The sequence below is a fragment of the Myotis daubentonii genome, chromosome 1 (genome assembly GCF_963259705.1).
Source record: "Myotis daubentonii chromosome 1, mMyoDau2.1, whole genome shotgun sequence".
Taxonomy (NCBI): Eukaryota; Metazoa; Chordata; class Mammalia; order Chiroptera; family Vespertilionidae; genus Myotis; species Myotis daubentonii.
Window position 1 is genome coordinate 233,299,666 of NC_081840.1, and position 15,990 is coordinate 233,315,655.

General features: G+C 71.2%; 1 protein-coding gene across 12 annotated transcripts; it reads right to left on the minus strand.

The window, feature by feature from the left end:
• FGFR3 (fibroblast growth factor receptor 3) lies at window positions 1-15,123 on the minus strand. Of its 12 annotated transcripts, none has more exons than XM_059677574.1 (18): window positions 14,604-14,739; window positions 14,003-14,214; window positions 8,691-8,960; window positions 8,330-8,383; window positions 6,340-6,509; window positions 5,580-5,703; window positions 5,302-5,492; window positions 3,483-3,627; window positions 2,637-2,824; window positions 2,342-2,487; window positions 1,909-2,030; window positions 1,723-1,833; window positions 1,326-1,516; window positions 1,096-1,218; window positions 937-1,007; window positions 585-722; window positions 367-472; window positions 1-280 (listed from the first exon to the last, which is right to left on the minus strand). In XM_059677574.1, the coding sequence occupies exons 2-18, from the start codon at window positions 14,109-14,111 to the stop codon at window positions 134-136; spliced, it is 2,406 nt and encodes an 801-aa protein (XP_059533557.1). In that variant the 5' UTR covers window positions 14,112-14,214; window positions 14,604-14,739; the 3' UTR covers window positions 1-133. The 12 variants fall into 12 exon arrangements, with proteins under 12 accessions (XP_059533557.1, XP_059533547.1, XP_059533529.1 ...); XM_059677564.1 differs by having other exon boundaries at window positions 2,342-2,490; XM_059677546.1 differs by lacking the exon at window positions 3,483-3,627 and adding an exon at window positions 4,285-4,435.
• Window positions 15,124-15,990: the final 867 nt, after the last annotated feature.

Genomic DNA, 15,990 nt, shown 5'->3' on the forward strand with positions numbered 1-15,990 from the left:
TATTTGTCCATCCGTCCATTGGTGCCAGGTCTTGAGCCTGGGCCGCGGTGGCCGGCGGCACACCCAGAGCAGCGTGGCGGGCCGGGAACCACTCTCACATTGGGGGGGGGCTCGGCCGGAAGGCGGGGACCCTTCACGTCTGCGGGCCCCCGCTGCTGGGAGGGGCGGGGGGCAGGAGGTCGTGGGCGAACACGGAGTCGTCCCCCGAGGAGCCGGAGCTGGGGGTGTCCTGGCCGCCGGGCGAGTACTGCTCGAAGGGCACCGACAGGTCCAGGTACTCCTGCGGGCGGGCGGGTGGGGTCACAGGCCGCACCCTCCCCTCTCCCCCCTCCCGGGCTGCCCGCGCGGGGGAGGGGCAGCACTCACGTCGGTGGACGTCACCGTGAGGATGCGGTCCAGGTCCTCCACCAGCTGCTTGAAGGTGGGCCTCTGGGAGGGCACGGCGTGCCAGCACTCCCGCATGACCATGTACCTGCGGGGCAGGCGGTGAGCGCCCGCCGGCCAGGGTCCCGCCGCCTCCCCCCGGCCCCGCGGAACCGCCACCGGGCCCGGCACAGGGCCGTGGGGGTGGGGGGGGCACTCACAGCTCGTGCGTGCAGTTGGCCGGCTTGTCCATGCGGTGCCCCTCTTTCAGCAGCTTGAACAGCTCCTCCACGGGGATGCCGGGGTACGGCGAGCCCCCCAGGGTGAAGATCTCCCAGAGCAGGACCCCGAAGGACCAGCTGGGGGGACACAGCACACAGGCTCCCACCTGCCCCGGAGCAGGCCCACGGGGCGGACGCGGCACTCGGCTGATCGGGCCGAGGTGGAGGCCCGAGAGGCCGTGGGGCTCCAGCTGGGGACCCAGCTTCACCCTGGAGCTCCCATCGCCCCACCCTGGGCCGGGCCGGGCCCCTCACAGCTCCCACCCCCGACCTGAGTCCTGAGGCCACGTACACATCGCTCTGGTGGGTGTAGACGCGGTCGAACAGGGCCTCGGGCGCCATCCACTTCACGGGCAGCCGGCCCTGCGGGGAGGGAGCCGCACGTTGCACGGGCGCCCCCGGCGGCAGCTTCCCCTCCCCCGCCCGCCCGCCCCGCCCGGGCCCGGCTCACGTTGGTGGTCTTCTTGTAATAGTCCAGGTTGTGCACGTCGCGGGCCAGGCCGAAGTCTGCGATCTTCATCACGTTGTCCTCCGTCACCAGCACGTTGCGGGCGGCCAGGTCCCTGTGGATGCACTGGGGACGGGGCCGGGGCTGAGGCTGAGGCCACCGCCGGCCGCTCCCGCGGGGCCGCCCGGAGCGCTGTCCGTTCCGGACCCCGGACCCCGCCTCCCCCTCCTCACCTTCTGGGAGGCCAGGTACTCCATGCCCCGGGCCACCTGGTAGGCGCAGGACACCAGGTCCTTGCAGGTGAGCTGCTCCTCCGGCAGCTGGCAGGTGTCGAAGGAGTAGTCGGTGCCCGGGGGCCGCCGCGCCCGCAGGTACTCCCGCAGATTGCCTTTGGCCGCGTACTCCACCAGCACATACAGGGGCCCTGCGGGCACAGGGGCCTCAGGGGGGCACTGCCTGCGCACCCACCGCCCTGTGTGCACCCACCGCCCTGTGTGCACCCACCGCCCTCTGCACGCCCACCGCCCTGCGTGCACCCACCGCCCTCTGCACGCCCACCGCCCTGCGTGCACCCACCGCCCTGTGTGCACCCACTGCCCTCTGCACGCCCACCGCCCTGCGTGCACCCACCGCCCTGCGTGCAGGCGCCCAGCAGGTTGATGATGTTCTTGTGCTTCCCGATCATCTTCATCATCTCCATCTCGGACACCAGGTCGGAGAGGTCCTTGTCGGTGGCGTCGTCTGTGCAGAGGCAGAGGGCACGTGGGACAGTGCCGCCGCGCCGCCGGCCCGCTCCCCGCACCTCACTTCACTCACCTTTCAGCATCTTCACGGCCACCGTGACGGGCTTGGTGGTCCGGTCCTTGTCGATGCCGATGGCCTCCGCCATGACCACCTGACCGAAGCAGCCCTCGCCCAGGGGCTTGCCCAGGGTCAGCCTGGCGGCAGGGGCAGAGGTAATGAGTCCAGTGCCTCCGCCTCCGGGAAGCCCTCCACACCTGCCCCCAAGACCTGCTCCTGAGGACGAAGTCCCTGACCCGCCCCCCGCCCCAGCCACCACGCCCTCAAGACAGAGCTCATCCTGCCTCCACCTCACGGGCACCCCGCGGCCCAGCCTCCTCCTCCAACCTCACACCCAACAGCGGCCTCGGCTCCTACTCGAGTCCCACCTGAATCCAATCAGGTCTCTGCATGGCCCCCCCACCCCCCTGTCAGGGCCCCAGCACGCGGCGTCCGTCCCAGCACTGACCGGGCCCGGGGCAGCTCCCACTTGGGGTCGGCGGGCAGCTCCAGCTCGGAGACGTTGGCCAGCGCGGGGCCCTCGCCGGACGACAGCCGGGCGATGCGCACGAGGGGCGTGTTGGAGTTCATGGACGAGTTGGACTCCAAGGACACCTGCTTGGGTCGGCAGGGCAGGTCGGTGCCGCGGGGCCGCGCTGGGTGGGGGGCAGCCCCAGGGCCTCCCGCACGGCCGGGAGGTGGTCGTGGGGGTTTGGCGAGCCAGGCGGGGCGGGCGGCTTGGAACCGGCTGTCTCCTTTGTTACCTGTCTCTTGAGCGGGAAGCGGGAGACCTTGTGCACGGCGGGCGCCAGGCCCTTCTTGGGGGGGCTGCGCAGGCGGCAGAGCGTCACGGCGGCCACCACCAGCACGAAGAGCAGAAAGCCCACGCCGTAGCTGAGGACGCCCGCGTACACGCTGCCCGCCTCGCCGGCCTCCGCCAGCTCCTCCTCGGCTGCAAAGACACGGGCGTTGGGGCCTGGCCCGGCCGCACCGCAGCCCCACGGCCACGGCCACGGCCACGGCCACGGGAGCCGCAGGCGCAGTGGGGGCTGGGGAGGAGGCGCGGCCCCGGGTGGGTGCCGAGGCCACGGTGCCCCACGCGGTGGGGTCTGGGGTCTGAAGTGCCCGAGAGAAGGAGCGCAAGTGGAGCCACAGCACCCACACCCGCCACCGGGGAGACGCCAAAGCCGCCGCCAGGCTCCGGGGCCCCGCTGGGCGTGGGGGCTCAATGGAGGCCGCTTTGGGCCAGGACAGGGCCGGGTCGACTTTTTATTTTAAATATTTTTATTGATTTAGAGAGGAAGGGAGAGGGAGAGAGAGAAACATCCATGATGACAGAGAATCGTGGATCGACTGCCTCCTGCACGCCCCCCACACTGGGGATCGAGCCCGCAACCAGGCCTGCGCCCTGACGGGGAATCAAACCCTGACCGCTCTATCCACTGAGCCAAACCGGCCGCGGCCCAGGTTGACTGACCCCAACCCAGGCACAGGGCGTGGCGTGGAGCCGGGCGGACGTGAGCCTCAGGACCCCCGGCCGGTCCCTGGCGGCTTTGGCGTGTCCCGAGCCAGCGCCCCGAGAAAGGTGCAGCAGCAGCAGGAGCCGGTACCTGGCAGCACCACCAGCCACGCAGAGTGATGGGAAAACCCGATAGAATTGCCCGCCAGACACGTGTACTCCCCCGCGTCCTCAAAGGTGACATTGCGCAAGGACAGCACCTCTAGCTCCTTGTCGGTGGTGTTAGCGCCTGCCGTCTACGAAGAGAGAAAGAGCGCTAGGCCGTGCCAGCACCCCCCGCGGCACGGAGCCAGCGTCCACCAGCGACGGTCCCACCAGGCTGCAAAGGAAACGCCGCCACCACCACGGCCACGGCCGCCACCACCACGGCCACGGCCGCCGCCACGGCCATGGTGGCCGAGGGTCCTCCGCCTTGTGCGTCCACACTGAACCCGAAGCCAGTCCCTTCACCGGCGAGTCCTCTGTCCCAGTGAGCGCCAGGCGTGCGGCCAGCGGGGCGGCCAGCAGCGTGCGGGGTTAGCGTGGACACTGGGCGGGGGTGGGAGGACAGGCAGGTGGCAGAGGGACAGACAGACCAACGGGAAGTGAGCAGACAGCGGAGCAGGGGGCCAGGGAGATGGGAGGAAAGCAGGTGCCCACAGACGGAGGGCATGGCCCTGCCAGGCTGAGGGCCTTCTGTGGGTGGCACAGGCGCAGGCAGGGGCCGTGGGCCACGGCTCCAGGCAGGCAGGTGTCACACGGGGGCACAGGCGCCGGCTTGCAGAGGTGACCGCATGTGCAGCGAGCGGGTGGCAGGCTGGGGAGCGAGCGGGGCGGGGCGTGCGGCGGGCGCAGGGCCAGGGCGTCGGAGCTGGAGCTCGGCGTGCCAGGCAGGCGTGGGACAGAGTCGTTACCTGCTCGGGGCCCGTGAACACGCAGCCAAAAGGCCTTCTCAGACACGCCTATGAAATTGGAGGCTCGACAGAGGTACTCGCCTCCGTCGTGCTCGGACACATTGGCCAGGCGGAGGCGCGCGTCGGCCTCCACAGTCTCACTGATCCAGGACTGCGGGGACAAGAGACCCGGCTCAGCAGGGCCCGCGGGCCGGCCGGGCGCCAGGTGCTGCCCAGGAGTGGCCCCGTCCAGGTCGAGACCCGTGGGAGGGCAGCCTCAGATCCTGAGACTCCAAGGCAGGATGTGGGAGACCCCCAAGGAATGACTGGGGCTGTGCCAGCCTGGAGGGCTGCCTGGAGGAGGCGTGTAGGCACGTCCTGGCAACAGACTGTGGTTTCACAGGATGCACCTTCTGCGCATCCTCCCTCCCCAACATGGAGCACGGGCCTGGCAGGCTCCCCAAGAGGCCCTCGGGGTGGGGGGGTGCCCGCCCTGCCCCCCTGGAGCCCGGCTGGGCCCGTGGTGACACCACAGACAGCTCACACGCTGACCAGGGCGCAGGCACCACCAGGCGGGGCCCAGCGTCCTCAGCCTGAGCCCTGCTCCCCACCCCCATCAGCCTGTCTCGTCTCTGAAACAGATGTTTCTCTTTGGGCTGCGAGTGTCGCAACCATCTGACCGGGTGGCCCCCACCCTGGGGCCATGGGAACCCCGCTGAGGCTGTCCTGCCCCCAGGCGCCGGGAGGCCGGCTGGGTGGCGAGCTGACTGCACACAAACACCGCCGCCCAATCGCCACCCCCGCCCCAGCTCAGGGGGCCCCCGCCTGGCCTGCCAGGGGTGCTGGGTGAACTCGGCTGTGCCTGGCCGGCCGGGGCCCTGGGGCCGAGCCCACGCAGGAGGCATCCCCGAGAGCGAGGGGGAAACGGAGGACGCACTGGGATCGAGCTGGGACTCAGCCGTCTCCGGGCAGGGCCGGGCCCAGTGGAGCCCTGCAGGGGGTCCCGCCCGCCTCTGCCCCGCCCAGGGCGGCGCCCACCTTGAGCACGGTGACGTAGGGCGTGCCGTCGGGCCCCACTCGGCTGCCGTTCACCTCCACGTGCTTCAGCCACTGGATGTGGGGCTGCGCGTCGCTGTACACCTTGCAGTGGAACTCCACGTCGCTGCCCAGCACGGCCGTCTGGTTGGCCGGCAGCCCCGCCTGCAGGATGGGCCGGTGCGGGGAGCGCTCTGCGGACAGACGGGCGGGGCGAGCGGGGCTTAGGGACGGCCCGGCCCGGCTTCCCCCCCACCTCCCCCCCACCACCCGGGCCTCACCCAGCACGTCCAGCGTGTAGGTCTGCCGGATGCTGCCCAGCCTGTTCTGCACGACGCACGTGTAGTTGCCGCGGTCCGAGGGCACCACGCTCTCCATGACCAGGCTCCACTGCTGGTGGCGCAGCTGCGGGCAGATGGGGGGTGAGCGGGCAGACGGGGGGGGGCGGGGGGGTGAGCGGGCAGATGGGGGTGAGCAGGCAGACGGGGGGGGGTGAGCGGGCAGATGGGGGGTGAGGAGCGGGCAGATGGGGGGGTGAGCGGGCAGACGGGGGTGAGCGGGCAGATGGGGGGTGAGCGGGCAGATGGGGGGGTGAGCGGGCAGATGGGTGAGCGGGCAGACGGGGGTGAGCGGGCAGATGGGGGGGTGAGCGGGCAGACGGGGGTGAGCGGGCAGACGGGGGGTGAGCGGGCAGACGGGGGGTGAGCGGGCAGACGGGGGGGATGAGCGGGAAGATGGGGGGGTGAGCGGGCAGACGGGGGTGAGCGGGCAGATGGGGGGGGTGAGCGGGCAGATGGGGGGTGAGCGGGCAGATGGGGGGTGAGCGGGCAGACAGGGGGGTGAGCGGGCAGATGGGGGGTGAGTGGGCAGAGGGGGGCGAGCAGGCAGACAGGGGGGTGAGCGGGCAGATGGGGGGTGAGCGGGCAGACGGGGGGGGGGGGTGAGCGGGCAGATGGGGGGTGAGCGGGCAGACGGGGGGGGGGGGTGAGCGGGCAGCGGCGAGGCCCCGGAGTGCGGGGCCCGCCCACCACTGGCGCCCACCTTGATGCCCCCGATGCGGTGCTCCCCGCGGAACTCCTTGCCGTTCTTCAGCCAGGAGATGGACGGCGTGGGGTTGCCGGCCGCCGGGCAGCGGAAGCGCACGGTGTTGGCGGCGGGCACGGCCAGCAGCTTCTTCTCCATCCGCTCAGGCCGCGTCCAGTAAGGGGCCCCTGCTGGCGAGGGGCCCGCGGAGTCCATGACCGGCGTGGGGGGCCCGGCAGGTGGGACACCCCCTCCCGGCGACAAGGCCAGGCCCGCTCCCTGTCCACGCCCCCCGGCGCCTTCTTTCTTTGTAATAAGCTTGTTTTGTTTCTCATTTATTTTACTTTTTGTTATTCCTCATCCAAGGATAATCTTCCATTTATTTTTAGAGGGAGTGGAGGGGAGGGTGCAAGAGGGGGAGAGACACTGATGTGAGAGAAACACATCGATTGGCTGCCTCCTGCACACGCCCAACCATGGCCCAGAGTCGCACCCAGGACCCTTCAGTCCGAGGGCAGACGCTCCCTCCACTGAGCCGCACCGGCCAGGACCCCAGGGTGCTTTCTGACAGGAGGCGTCTCCTCGGGGAGCACCCACACCCAGTTGGCGGGGGCACAGTGCCCCTCGAGCCAGAGCTTGGAGGCACTCGGGTGCTGCTGAGTCTGCGAGCCCTGAGCCACCTCTGCAGCAAGCGCTCAGGCCTGAGGGCGGCGGGAGGGGCAGGAGGGACAGACAGCAGGAGGGACAGGAGGAGGGACAGACAGCAGGAGGGGCAGAAGGAGGGACAGACAGCAGGAGGGGCAGAAGGGGACAGGAGGAGGGACAGACAGCAGGAGGGACAGACAGCAGGAGGGACAGGAGGAGGGGACAGACAGCGGGAGGGACAGGAGGAGGGACAGACAGCAGGAGGGACGGGAGGAGGGACAGACAGCAGGAGGGACGGGAGGAGGGGACAGGGTACCAGGAGGCCCCGCCCACTCTCACCCGGAGCCCGACTGGTTTTTCTGCTTCTCTTGGGCCGGGTGGGGGAGCCTTCCTGCAGTTTGGAGGCTGGGTGGGCGGGGGTTGGGATGGGGTGTCCCCAGGGGGGAGGCACCCTCCCCACAAGCTGCCCCCCCAGGCAGCCACCTCACAGAGGGCTGAGGCCAGGTGGGGCAGTTTGAACAAATGCTGGGAAGAGGAGCCGTCTGGGGTCCAGGGTCTGAGGGGCAGGAACGGGGGGGGGGGGGGGGGGGGCGGGGCGGGGCAGTGGCGGTGACTTCCTCTGGGGGGCAGCCCTGCGCGGCCCTCAGCGTCCCGGGGCCCAGAGGACACCAGGCCCCGCCCGAGGTGGCCGGGACAGCGGGGCGCTGGGAGCGTGAGGGCGGGAGAGGGCAGGGGCCACCTCGGGGGTCACCAGGGGACACCTGCATCTCAGACCCCCAGGCCTCCCCTCTGGGTCCTCACCTCCTTGCCCCCTGGACCTCAGAGGCCCCGTCCCCATGACCCCTCACCGGCCCCCCACGCTGAGCAAAGCCACCTGCCACGCCCAGGCCAGCACCTCGGTCGCCCACCCACCGCCGTCGGGGGTGACAACACCCCTTCCCAGGAGAGGCGCCTGCACCTGGCATGCGGCGCCCTGGCCACCGTCCCCTCTACCTGGACTGTTGGGGCCGCCCCCCCACTGCCCTCAGCCCCCAGCCCCGGCCCCCGGCTGCCACCTGAACCACCGCCTGCTGAACTAACACCCAGAGCGGACCCTCCCCACAGGCCTCACACCCAGCCCCAGCCTCCTCATCCGAAACCCTGTGTCCCCCGAGCCAGCCTCCCCCCGAGCTCAGGGCAGACACCAGGGCCACCCCACAGGGAGGGGAGTCCCACTCGTAACCAAAACAGGTGATGGTCAGGCCTTGTCTCTCACCAGCAGGTGAGAAGCGGCCCCATCCCTGGGGGGGGAGGGGGATGGGCTGTGTCTGGGGAATCAGGTCCCCAGCCCCGACCTGCCCGGGAGCCCGGAGCCTGGTCTCACCTGTGTCCTCTGCCTCGTCCTCCCCATCTTCGTCGTCTCCCGAGGACGGGGCATCTGCAGTGCAGGGGAGAGGGGCCATGGAGGGGGCCGTGCCCATCGCCCCAACAGGGGCTGGAGGGGGCCGTGCCCATCATCCCAACAAGGGGCCATGGAGGGGGCCGTGCCCATCGCCCCAACAGGGGCTGGAGGGGGGCTGGTGTCTGGCACCCCCACCCAGGCACCCACCCTCCTCAGCGGCGAGGCTGGTCCTCTCCTGATCTGTCTCCTCCGGCCCAGGGGACCCCGGGCGGGTTGTCCCTCACAGAGCCCCCAGGGGTGCCCCCCTCTCCACCAGGGGCCCTCAGGCCGTGGCCGCGCCCACCTGTCACCCGCACGCTGAAGCGGCACAGCTCGCGCTGGGTGAGCCGCTGCCGGCAGCTGTAGGCCCCCGCGTCCTCGTGGGAGGCGTTCAGCACCTGCAGCCGCTGCGGCCCCACCAGCACGCGGTCCGAGGGCGCCAGCCCCGCCCCGTCCTTGGCCCAGACGGTGGGCCCCGTGGGGACGCCTGCAGGCAGGTGGCAGCTCAGCTCCACGGTGTCCCCGCTGCCAAACACCAGCTGCTCCTGCTGGGGGGGCTCCGGTCCCGGGACCTCTATGGGCAAGACGGGTGGCCGTGAGGCAGGCGCCCCAAACCCAGAGCACTGGGCCGGGCACACAGCCCGGAGGCACCAGGCGCCTCCTCACAGGTGGACCGGCTGCAGCCCGGCTGTCGGCCCGGCGGGCGGGTCCGGGTCCAGGCGGGCCTGGTGACGGAGGATCTGCACCCAGAGCCCGAGCACGGCGGGCGGGCACGTCTGCAGCCCGGCCCCCGGGCCGGTCCCCCGTCCCGGACAGCCTGCCGCGGGCACAGCGCTCAGGTTCACATGCAGACAGGTGGCCGCTCAGGCAGGCTGCACGCAGGGCAGGGCCGACAGCCACGGCAGCCTCCTTCCTTCGCGTTTTGCCAACCACTCAGGAACGCAAAACCCATTCTGTGTTTGGGGCGAAGGGAGCTGGAAGCGCGGTTTTGCAGGTGACAACAGGCTGGGGAGAAGGCTGTCACAGGAGGTGCCCGCCGGCGTGGCTCAGGGGTTGAGCGTCAACCTATGAACCAGGAGGTCACGGTTCGAATCCCAGTCAGGGCACAGGCCTGGGTTTCGGACTCTATCCCTAGTGTGGGGCGTGCAGGAGGCAGCCGATCCATGGTTCTCTCATCATTGATGTTTCTCTCTCTCTCTCTCCCCCTTTCTCTCTGAAATCAATAAAAAAATATACTTTTAAAAAATGTCACAGGAGGAGGCCACCGCAGCACGCCAGCGGCTGCCCAACTCCCAGGAGGCCAGCAAGGCCTGAGACCCAGGGACACACCCCCATTGGGCTGACCACCACCCCCGGCCTCCCTGCCAGGGCCAGACAATGCCCAGCGCAGGCGGGCAGCCCGGGCTCTGGGCCCAGGACGGGCCGGGTGGTCCGGCGGCTCAGGCCCCCTGCCCCACCCGCGGGGTCGGCAGCTCCGTTACTTGTCATTCCGCCGACGCGTGGCCTAGATTCGAGGGCCCAGCTGCCCCTCTGGGGCCTGGCTCCCCGGACAGGCGGCTCGGCCCCCCACCTCGGCGTCCTCCTAAGCCCTGTGCCCACGGGCAGGGTGTCCGGAGCGTCTAGAGTCTGTGTCCCTGGGGACCCGAGTGTCAGACACCTGGCCTGCCCTCCAGCCCCCCAGTCCTGGCCACTGTGTCCTGTGGGGACCACCCAGTGCCGAGAGCCGACGGAGGCCCCCCAGAAGGCGGAGAACGGGCTGGGGGGGGAGCCTCAGCCCCGGCCAAGGGCAACAGCATTGGTTCCGCTCTGGTCTGGGCAGCGAGGCATCTGCACAAGGATTTGCTTCAACCTGGTCCAGCGGGGGCCGGAGGGACACAGCACCCCCAGGCCAGACACGCCTGGCAGCCATCCGCAGAGGTGGGGTGAGGGGCTGACCCCTGACCTGCCCACCGCCCTGCTCAGCTGGGTGCCTGCATAGGCCAGAGCCTCCCAGACCAGGTCAGTCTCCGCCCCTGCAGATCCAACATACCAGGCACACTCAGAGCCTTGGGGACCCCACTCAGAGCCATGGGGGACCCCACAGAGAGCCATGGAGGGCCCCACTCAGAGCTTGGGGGACCCACGGAGAGCCATGGGGGGCCCCACTCAGAGCCTTGGGGACCCCACTCAGAGCCATGGGGGACCCCACAGAGAGCCATGGGGGGCCCCACTCAGAGCCTTGGGGGGCCCCACTCAGAGCCTTGGGGGGCCCATGGGGAGGCACAGGGGCAGAGGGAGCAGTGTCAGGCAGGGGGACACAGGCATCTAACTCAGACCCGACGCGGGCGCTCAGGGAGCAGAGCGGGTGTGGAGCGTGGAAGCTCCTGCTCTCCCCGCACCCGCATCAGGCACGGGCTTTATTTATTTTTAAAAATATATATACTTTCAATTGATCTCAGAGAGGAAGGGGGAGAGAAAGATGGAAACATCACAGATGAGAGAGAATCAGTGATTGGCTGCCTCCCGCACGCCCCCCACTGGGGATCGAGCCTGCCACCCAGGCACATGCCCTGACGGGGAGTCGAACCTGGGACCTCCTGGTTCCTAGGTCGACGCTCAACCACTGAGCCACCCGGCCGGGTCAGGCACAGGCTTCAGAAGAGCCCGGCGGAGGCGCCTCAGAGGGACCCTGGCCTCCGGGCAAAGGTTCTGGCCTTCCCTCCCCAGGAACATTCCGAAAAGTCTCATCACAAAGTCAGGGGATCAGGGGGGGCTCCGGCTGGGCGGGCTGATGAGGGCTTACGGGATTATCCCGCCTAATCCTCCTACACCCCTCCATTATCAGTCTCCTGGGACAGGTGAGGAGCCCAGGCTCCGGGGCACCAGGGCAGGGCCAGGGGTCAGGACGCGCAGCCCCGATTCCAGCTCGTTTACTTGTAAGTCACTCAGGCCGGGGTGGCCCGATGGGGGGACCTCCCCAAACGCCCGCTCAGCAGACTGGTCCTCCCTCAAGGAGACCCCTTTCCTCTCCAGGTGCCGGTGTGAAACGGGGTCCGTGGGCAACATGGGCCTGAAGAGTGAGTGAGCCGGACACACTCAGGGGGTGCCTGCAGAGTTCCTAACTAACTACGGCAGGCGGTGGAGGGGCGGGCCGTGGCGGGGTGGGCCGTGGCGGGACGGGCCGTGGTGGGGCGGGCCGTGGCGGGACGGGGCGTGGTGGGCCGTGGTGGTCGGCACGTCCGAGGCCTGCCGCTTCCTGACAAAGGTCAGACTTTACCTTTGAAACGGACTGAGTCTTTGTGCACCTATAATGGACCTCGGAAAGGAGTCTCAGAGCCATCTTTTCCTGACCCTCCTGGGGGCACGGGAAACCACGAGGCTATCTGAAGGCCCGCATGCCATCTCTGCTGCGAAGGCCCGCTACCCTGCGCCCGGCCCGCCCCGGAGACCCCCCACGCGGACCCTAAAGGACACACTGGGCCCAAGGCCGCATTCTCCCGAGCTTTGGCTCACCCCGCGGGCTCGTGCGGCCCGACAACTATCAGTTTGGTTCAAAGTCACCAGGATTTTTCCGAGCGTGGACATTCTTAGGGCGACAGACCCCAAGTGGGCCCTGGGCCCCGAGGGAGGGGGCCTGGGGGACGCAGTCCAGCCTGGGGCTCATGCTGGGTTAATGAACCACCCAGAGGCCCCGGAGGCTCAAAGTCCAGCCCGCAGTGGACGGAGGAGGTGGGAGAGGTTGCAGCCAGTGCCTTCTGGGAAATGCTCAGCAAGGAACCCCCGCTGGCTGGGTGGGTCAGACCCAGGGGGCGGCCTCTGCTGCCCCCACCCCCCTGCCTGGGGGGGACCCTGCCCAGCCCCTGCGGAGAGCAGGACCCTCTGGGAATAAGGGGCTGCCTGGGGGGCGGGGAGGGGGGGGGGTCCAGCAGCACACACCGTCCCCCTGTCCTGGACCCCAGCCGGCGGGCTCCCTAGCTTCTGTCCCGGGGGAGGGCCAGCCGGCCCTCTGGAAATTTCAGGAGAACTCTGTACTTTTCCTGCCCAGCCCATCTCTTGAAGGAACCGGATTAAGTTTATTGACCTATCCACTCACTACCTGTTTCACCAGCTCTACCACGGGGGCGGGGCGGGGGGAGGGCAGGACGCTCCGGCCCGGAGGCGGCCAGGTCTCCCTCTCCAGGCCCCGAGGGCCCTCCTGTCGCTGGGCCCGCGGCCCGCATCCGGCGGGGTCGCCCCAGGCTGTGCGTCCCAGGCCCCGGCCTCAGAGGCGGGCCGTTCTGGGGAAGGGGTGGAGGCGGCCGCGCCCACGGTCCCGCGCGCCGCAGGGGGCCGGGGGAGGACCTGGGGCCCGCCGACCGGCCCGGGCCAGTTGGCATTCCCGGCCGCAGGGAGTAATATCTTTATCTGAATGCGAATGGGAATGCTAATGGGGCCCCCGCCGCCGCCACTCCGCGCCCTGGAAGCGGGGGCGCTAAAAGCGCGCGCTGACCTCCCGGCGGCCCCTGTCACGCCGCTGAATGACACGCACATTCAAGCGCAGGGCCCACTTTCATTCATAAAAAAATGACATTGTTCCGGGAGGCTGCAGCCGCTGCCGGAGACGGGGGCGCGGGGGGCGCGGGCGGGGCGGGCCGCCATCTGCCTGCGTCCCGTCCCGCCTGCGGCCGCCTCGCTGGCACGGCCGCCGGGCCGCCGCGCTCGCACCTCCCGCCGTCAATGCGCGTCTGTGGCCGCGCCGAGGTACAAAGGAGCGGCTGTTCGGTGCGCCCGCCCGGGTGGGGCGTGAGCTCACCGGGCTCCGGCCGCCCTCGGCGCGGCCCCGGACTGGAGGTAGCGTGCCCGCAGGCCCCGTCAGCGCCCCGGAGGTGACGGTCCCCGCGGGCGGGACTCCCGGTGGCCGCCAGCCGGGCCACGCGTCTCTGCCCCGACTCCCGGGAGGCGGCAAGGGTAGGGCCGGCCGGCCTGCTGGGGGCCCCGCCGCACCTCCAGGGCCGGCGCGTGTGCGGGGCGGAGCCTGGCGCACAGACCCGCTCCCTGCGCTGCTCTGGCCGCGCAGACCGGGTCCTCCTGAGACCCCCGACGTCCCGCCAGACCCTGACCACCAGCGGGGGGCAGACACCTTCACCCACAGGCAGGGGAGGGGTGTGGACGGGGCACCAGGAGGCATCGCCTTCGCACGCAGGCCCCCGGGGGCAGGGCCGACCCGCTCCTACACCGTCCCTGCAAAGTCCGGCCTCGCTGTGGCCGAAGCTGGCCAGGACCCGGGGCCCAGGGAGGCCGGGGGAGCGGCACCCACAATAGGAACTTTCCGACAATACACACCCCGCGGCGCAACCACAGGGTCCCCGGAGAGGCAGCCCCGCGCCCTCCGACGGTGCCTGGGCAGGCGGCGCCCCCCTGGGGAGGCGGGGCGGGGGCTGCGGACGCGGCAGCTCGTGCTCGGGTGGCGGCTCAGGGCGCCCCACCATCAGCCGCGACGGATCTGGCCGCGATCCCCGGGGAGGAAGGGGGACAGGAGCCCGGGCATCGGCCCGCAGGCCAGTCCAGGGCGCGCCCGCGGGCCGACTGGGAGCGGCGCCCCCCACCACCAGGTGCCCGTCCCGGGCCCCTCCCCGGTGCCGCCCGGCCCTGCCTTACCTGCCACTCTCCGCACGACGCGCTGCTCTGCACCCGGGGGCCCCGAGGCGGCGCCGGTCACGACCGCCACGGCCACGCAGAGCGCGAGAGCCCAGGCCAGGGCGCCCATGGCGGGGGCGGGGGCGGGGGCGTCCTCAGGCGGTGCGCGCGGGCTGGCCTCCCATGGTCCGGCTCCGGCTCCGCACCGGCGGCAGGAGGGCGCCGCTCGGAGTCTGCGGGAGGCGAGCAGCTGGTGACTCGGGCGGGCCGGGCGCACCGGGGAGGAAGCGGCGGCGGCCGGGTCCTGCGCCCCGGCCCCTGCGCCCCGGTCCCCAGGACCCCCGGCTGCCCCGCCCGCCGCCGCCGCCGCCGCCCAGCGCTCCCGGGCCGCCTGGCGCCGGCCGCCTCCTCCCGCCGCGGTCCCTCCCTCCTCCCCCTTCCCTCCCTGGCTGCTGCAGAGCCCTCCCAGGGCGGCGGCGGCGGCAAACTTTCCAGAGCGGGAAGCCCGCGCCCCGGCGGCCCCGCTGCAGGGACCGCTCGGGATCCGAGCCCGCCGCGCGCTCCGGCCCCGCCGAGCGCTCGCCGCGACCCCTCCCGCGCCCGCCCGACCTCGCGCACCGACCTGGAGGCCGCCGGCGCCCTGCTCGCTGTGCGCTGCCCTTTCTTCCTCTCGCTGCCCGCGGCCCTCCGCCCGCGCCCTGCCCTGCGGCCGTCCGCTCGCCGGTGCGGCCGTGTCCCCGGGCGAACAGGACGGGACCGCGCAGCACCAGCTGCCCGCCGCTGCCACCGCCGCCGCCACCGCGCACTGAGTCCAGGCGGCCGGGCGCGCGGCAGCCAGTGGGGGCCGGCCCGCGCCCGCCCCGCCTCCGGGCCCGCCCTGCCTGCCCGGCCACGCCCGCCCCGACGCGTTCGGGGGCGGGGACCCTCCCCTCCCCTGGGGCGGTCTGGGGGCGGGGCCGCGGATCCGCTCGCTCCTGCCCGCTGAGGGGATTAGAGGGGGTGAGGCCGGCGGGGGCGCCGGGCGGTCTCCGAGGGCGTGGGAGCCCCGGGCAGGCGAGCGAGGTCCCTGTCTCCCCGCCGGGCGCACCGGGAGGCCAAGCGCAGACCTGTGTTGGCCCAGCGCGCATCCCGGGTGTCTCCTGGCCGCTCGGCCGGGGCTCCAGGGGCCTCCGTGGGTGAAGCGTGTCTGAGAGGCTTCAAAGCAAAGGAGCTGCTCCCGCTGAACCCCGAGGTGTGAGCAGCCAGCCCTCGGAGCGGGAGCCCAGGGGCGCGGCACGGAGGGGGCGGGGCACCCTGCACAAAGGCCTGGGGTGCGGGACCCTCCGCCTGTTTGCCTGGGGCTGAGATGCCAGCGGCCTCCACCCCGGAAGCTCGCTGCTGCCCGACACCTGCAGCTGAGCTGCCCGAGCGGGCGGGGTCATTCCCTGCTCCCCAGGAGGCATCAGGATGGAGGGCAGGGGCTGGGGGCCCCCCAGGGCTCTGAGGAAGCACCACCAGGAGCTGGGGGCAGAGCCTGAGGTGTGCCCGCTGGGCAGGACCCAGGGTGACCGGCTTCTGTGCCACTTTCACCGGGAAGAGGCCCTCCGCCCCCTGTCAGGCCAGCCCAGGAGGGATGGGGTCTCCAGGAGCCAGAGCGGGGCCACCTGGGCGTGCCTTCTGGGATGCGGTTTGCTCATCAGGAAAATGGGCAATGACACCCTCTGGGACTGGCACTGGGCCCTCACCCCCCTCACCCCCCTCACCCCCCTCACCCCAGGGAGCCCTCAAGCCCGCCGGGCAGGCGAGCACCTCTGCCGGATCCCGCCACCCTCATCACCTGCTCTGCCCAGGCCCATGTCCCCCAGACAGGCTGGGGCCCGCAAACCGCACGGGGCCGCCCCTGCCACTGGAGTCACAGCCCCAGGCCACCCACACGGGGTCCTCCCCCGGGTACTGTAGCCCAGGGCCCCAGGGACACACTCGGCTCTAATCTATTAACCAGTCACTTAGTTGCTCAGTGTGCTGGGATG

What these genes read in the sequence shown, in the direction of transcription:
- FGFR3 (XM_059677494.1), bottom strand. Translation starts at nt 15,108, where the DNA reads ATGCGCGCTGGGCCAACACAGGTCTGCGCTTGGCCTCCCGGTGCGCCC. An exon ending in AGGGCGCCGGCGGCCTCCAG is followed by an intron (nt 8,961 to 14,603) that starts GTCGGTGCGCGA and finishes TCTTGCCCATAG; the next exon opens with AGGTCCCGGGACCGGAGCCC. An exon ending in TACACCCACCAGAGCGATGT is followed by an intron (nt 723 to 936) that starts GTACGTGGCCTC and finishes GTGTCCCCCCAG; the next exon opens with CTGGTCCTTCGGGGTCCTGC.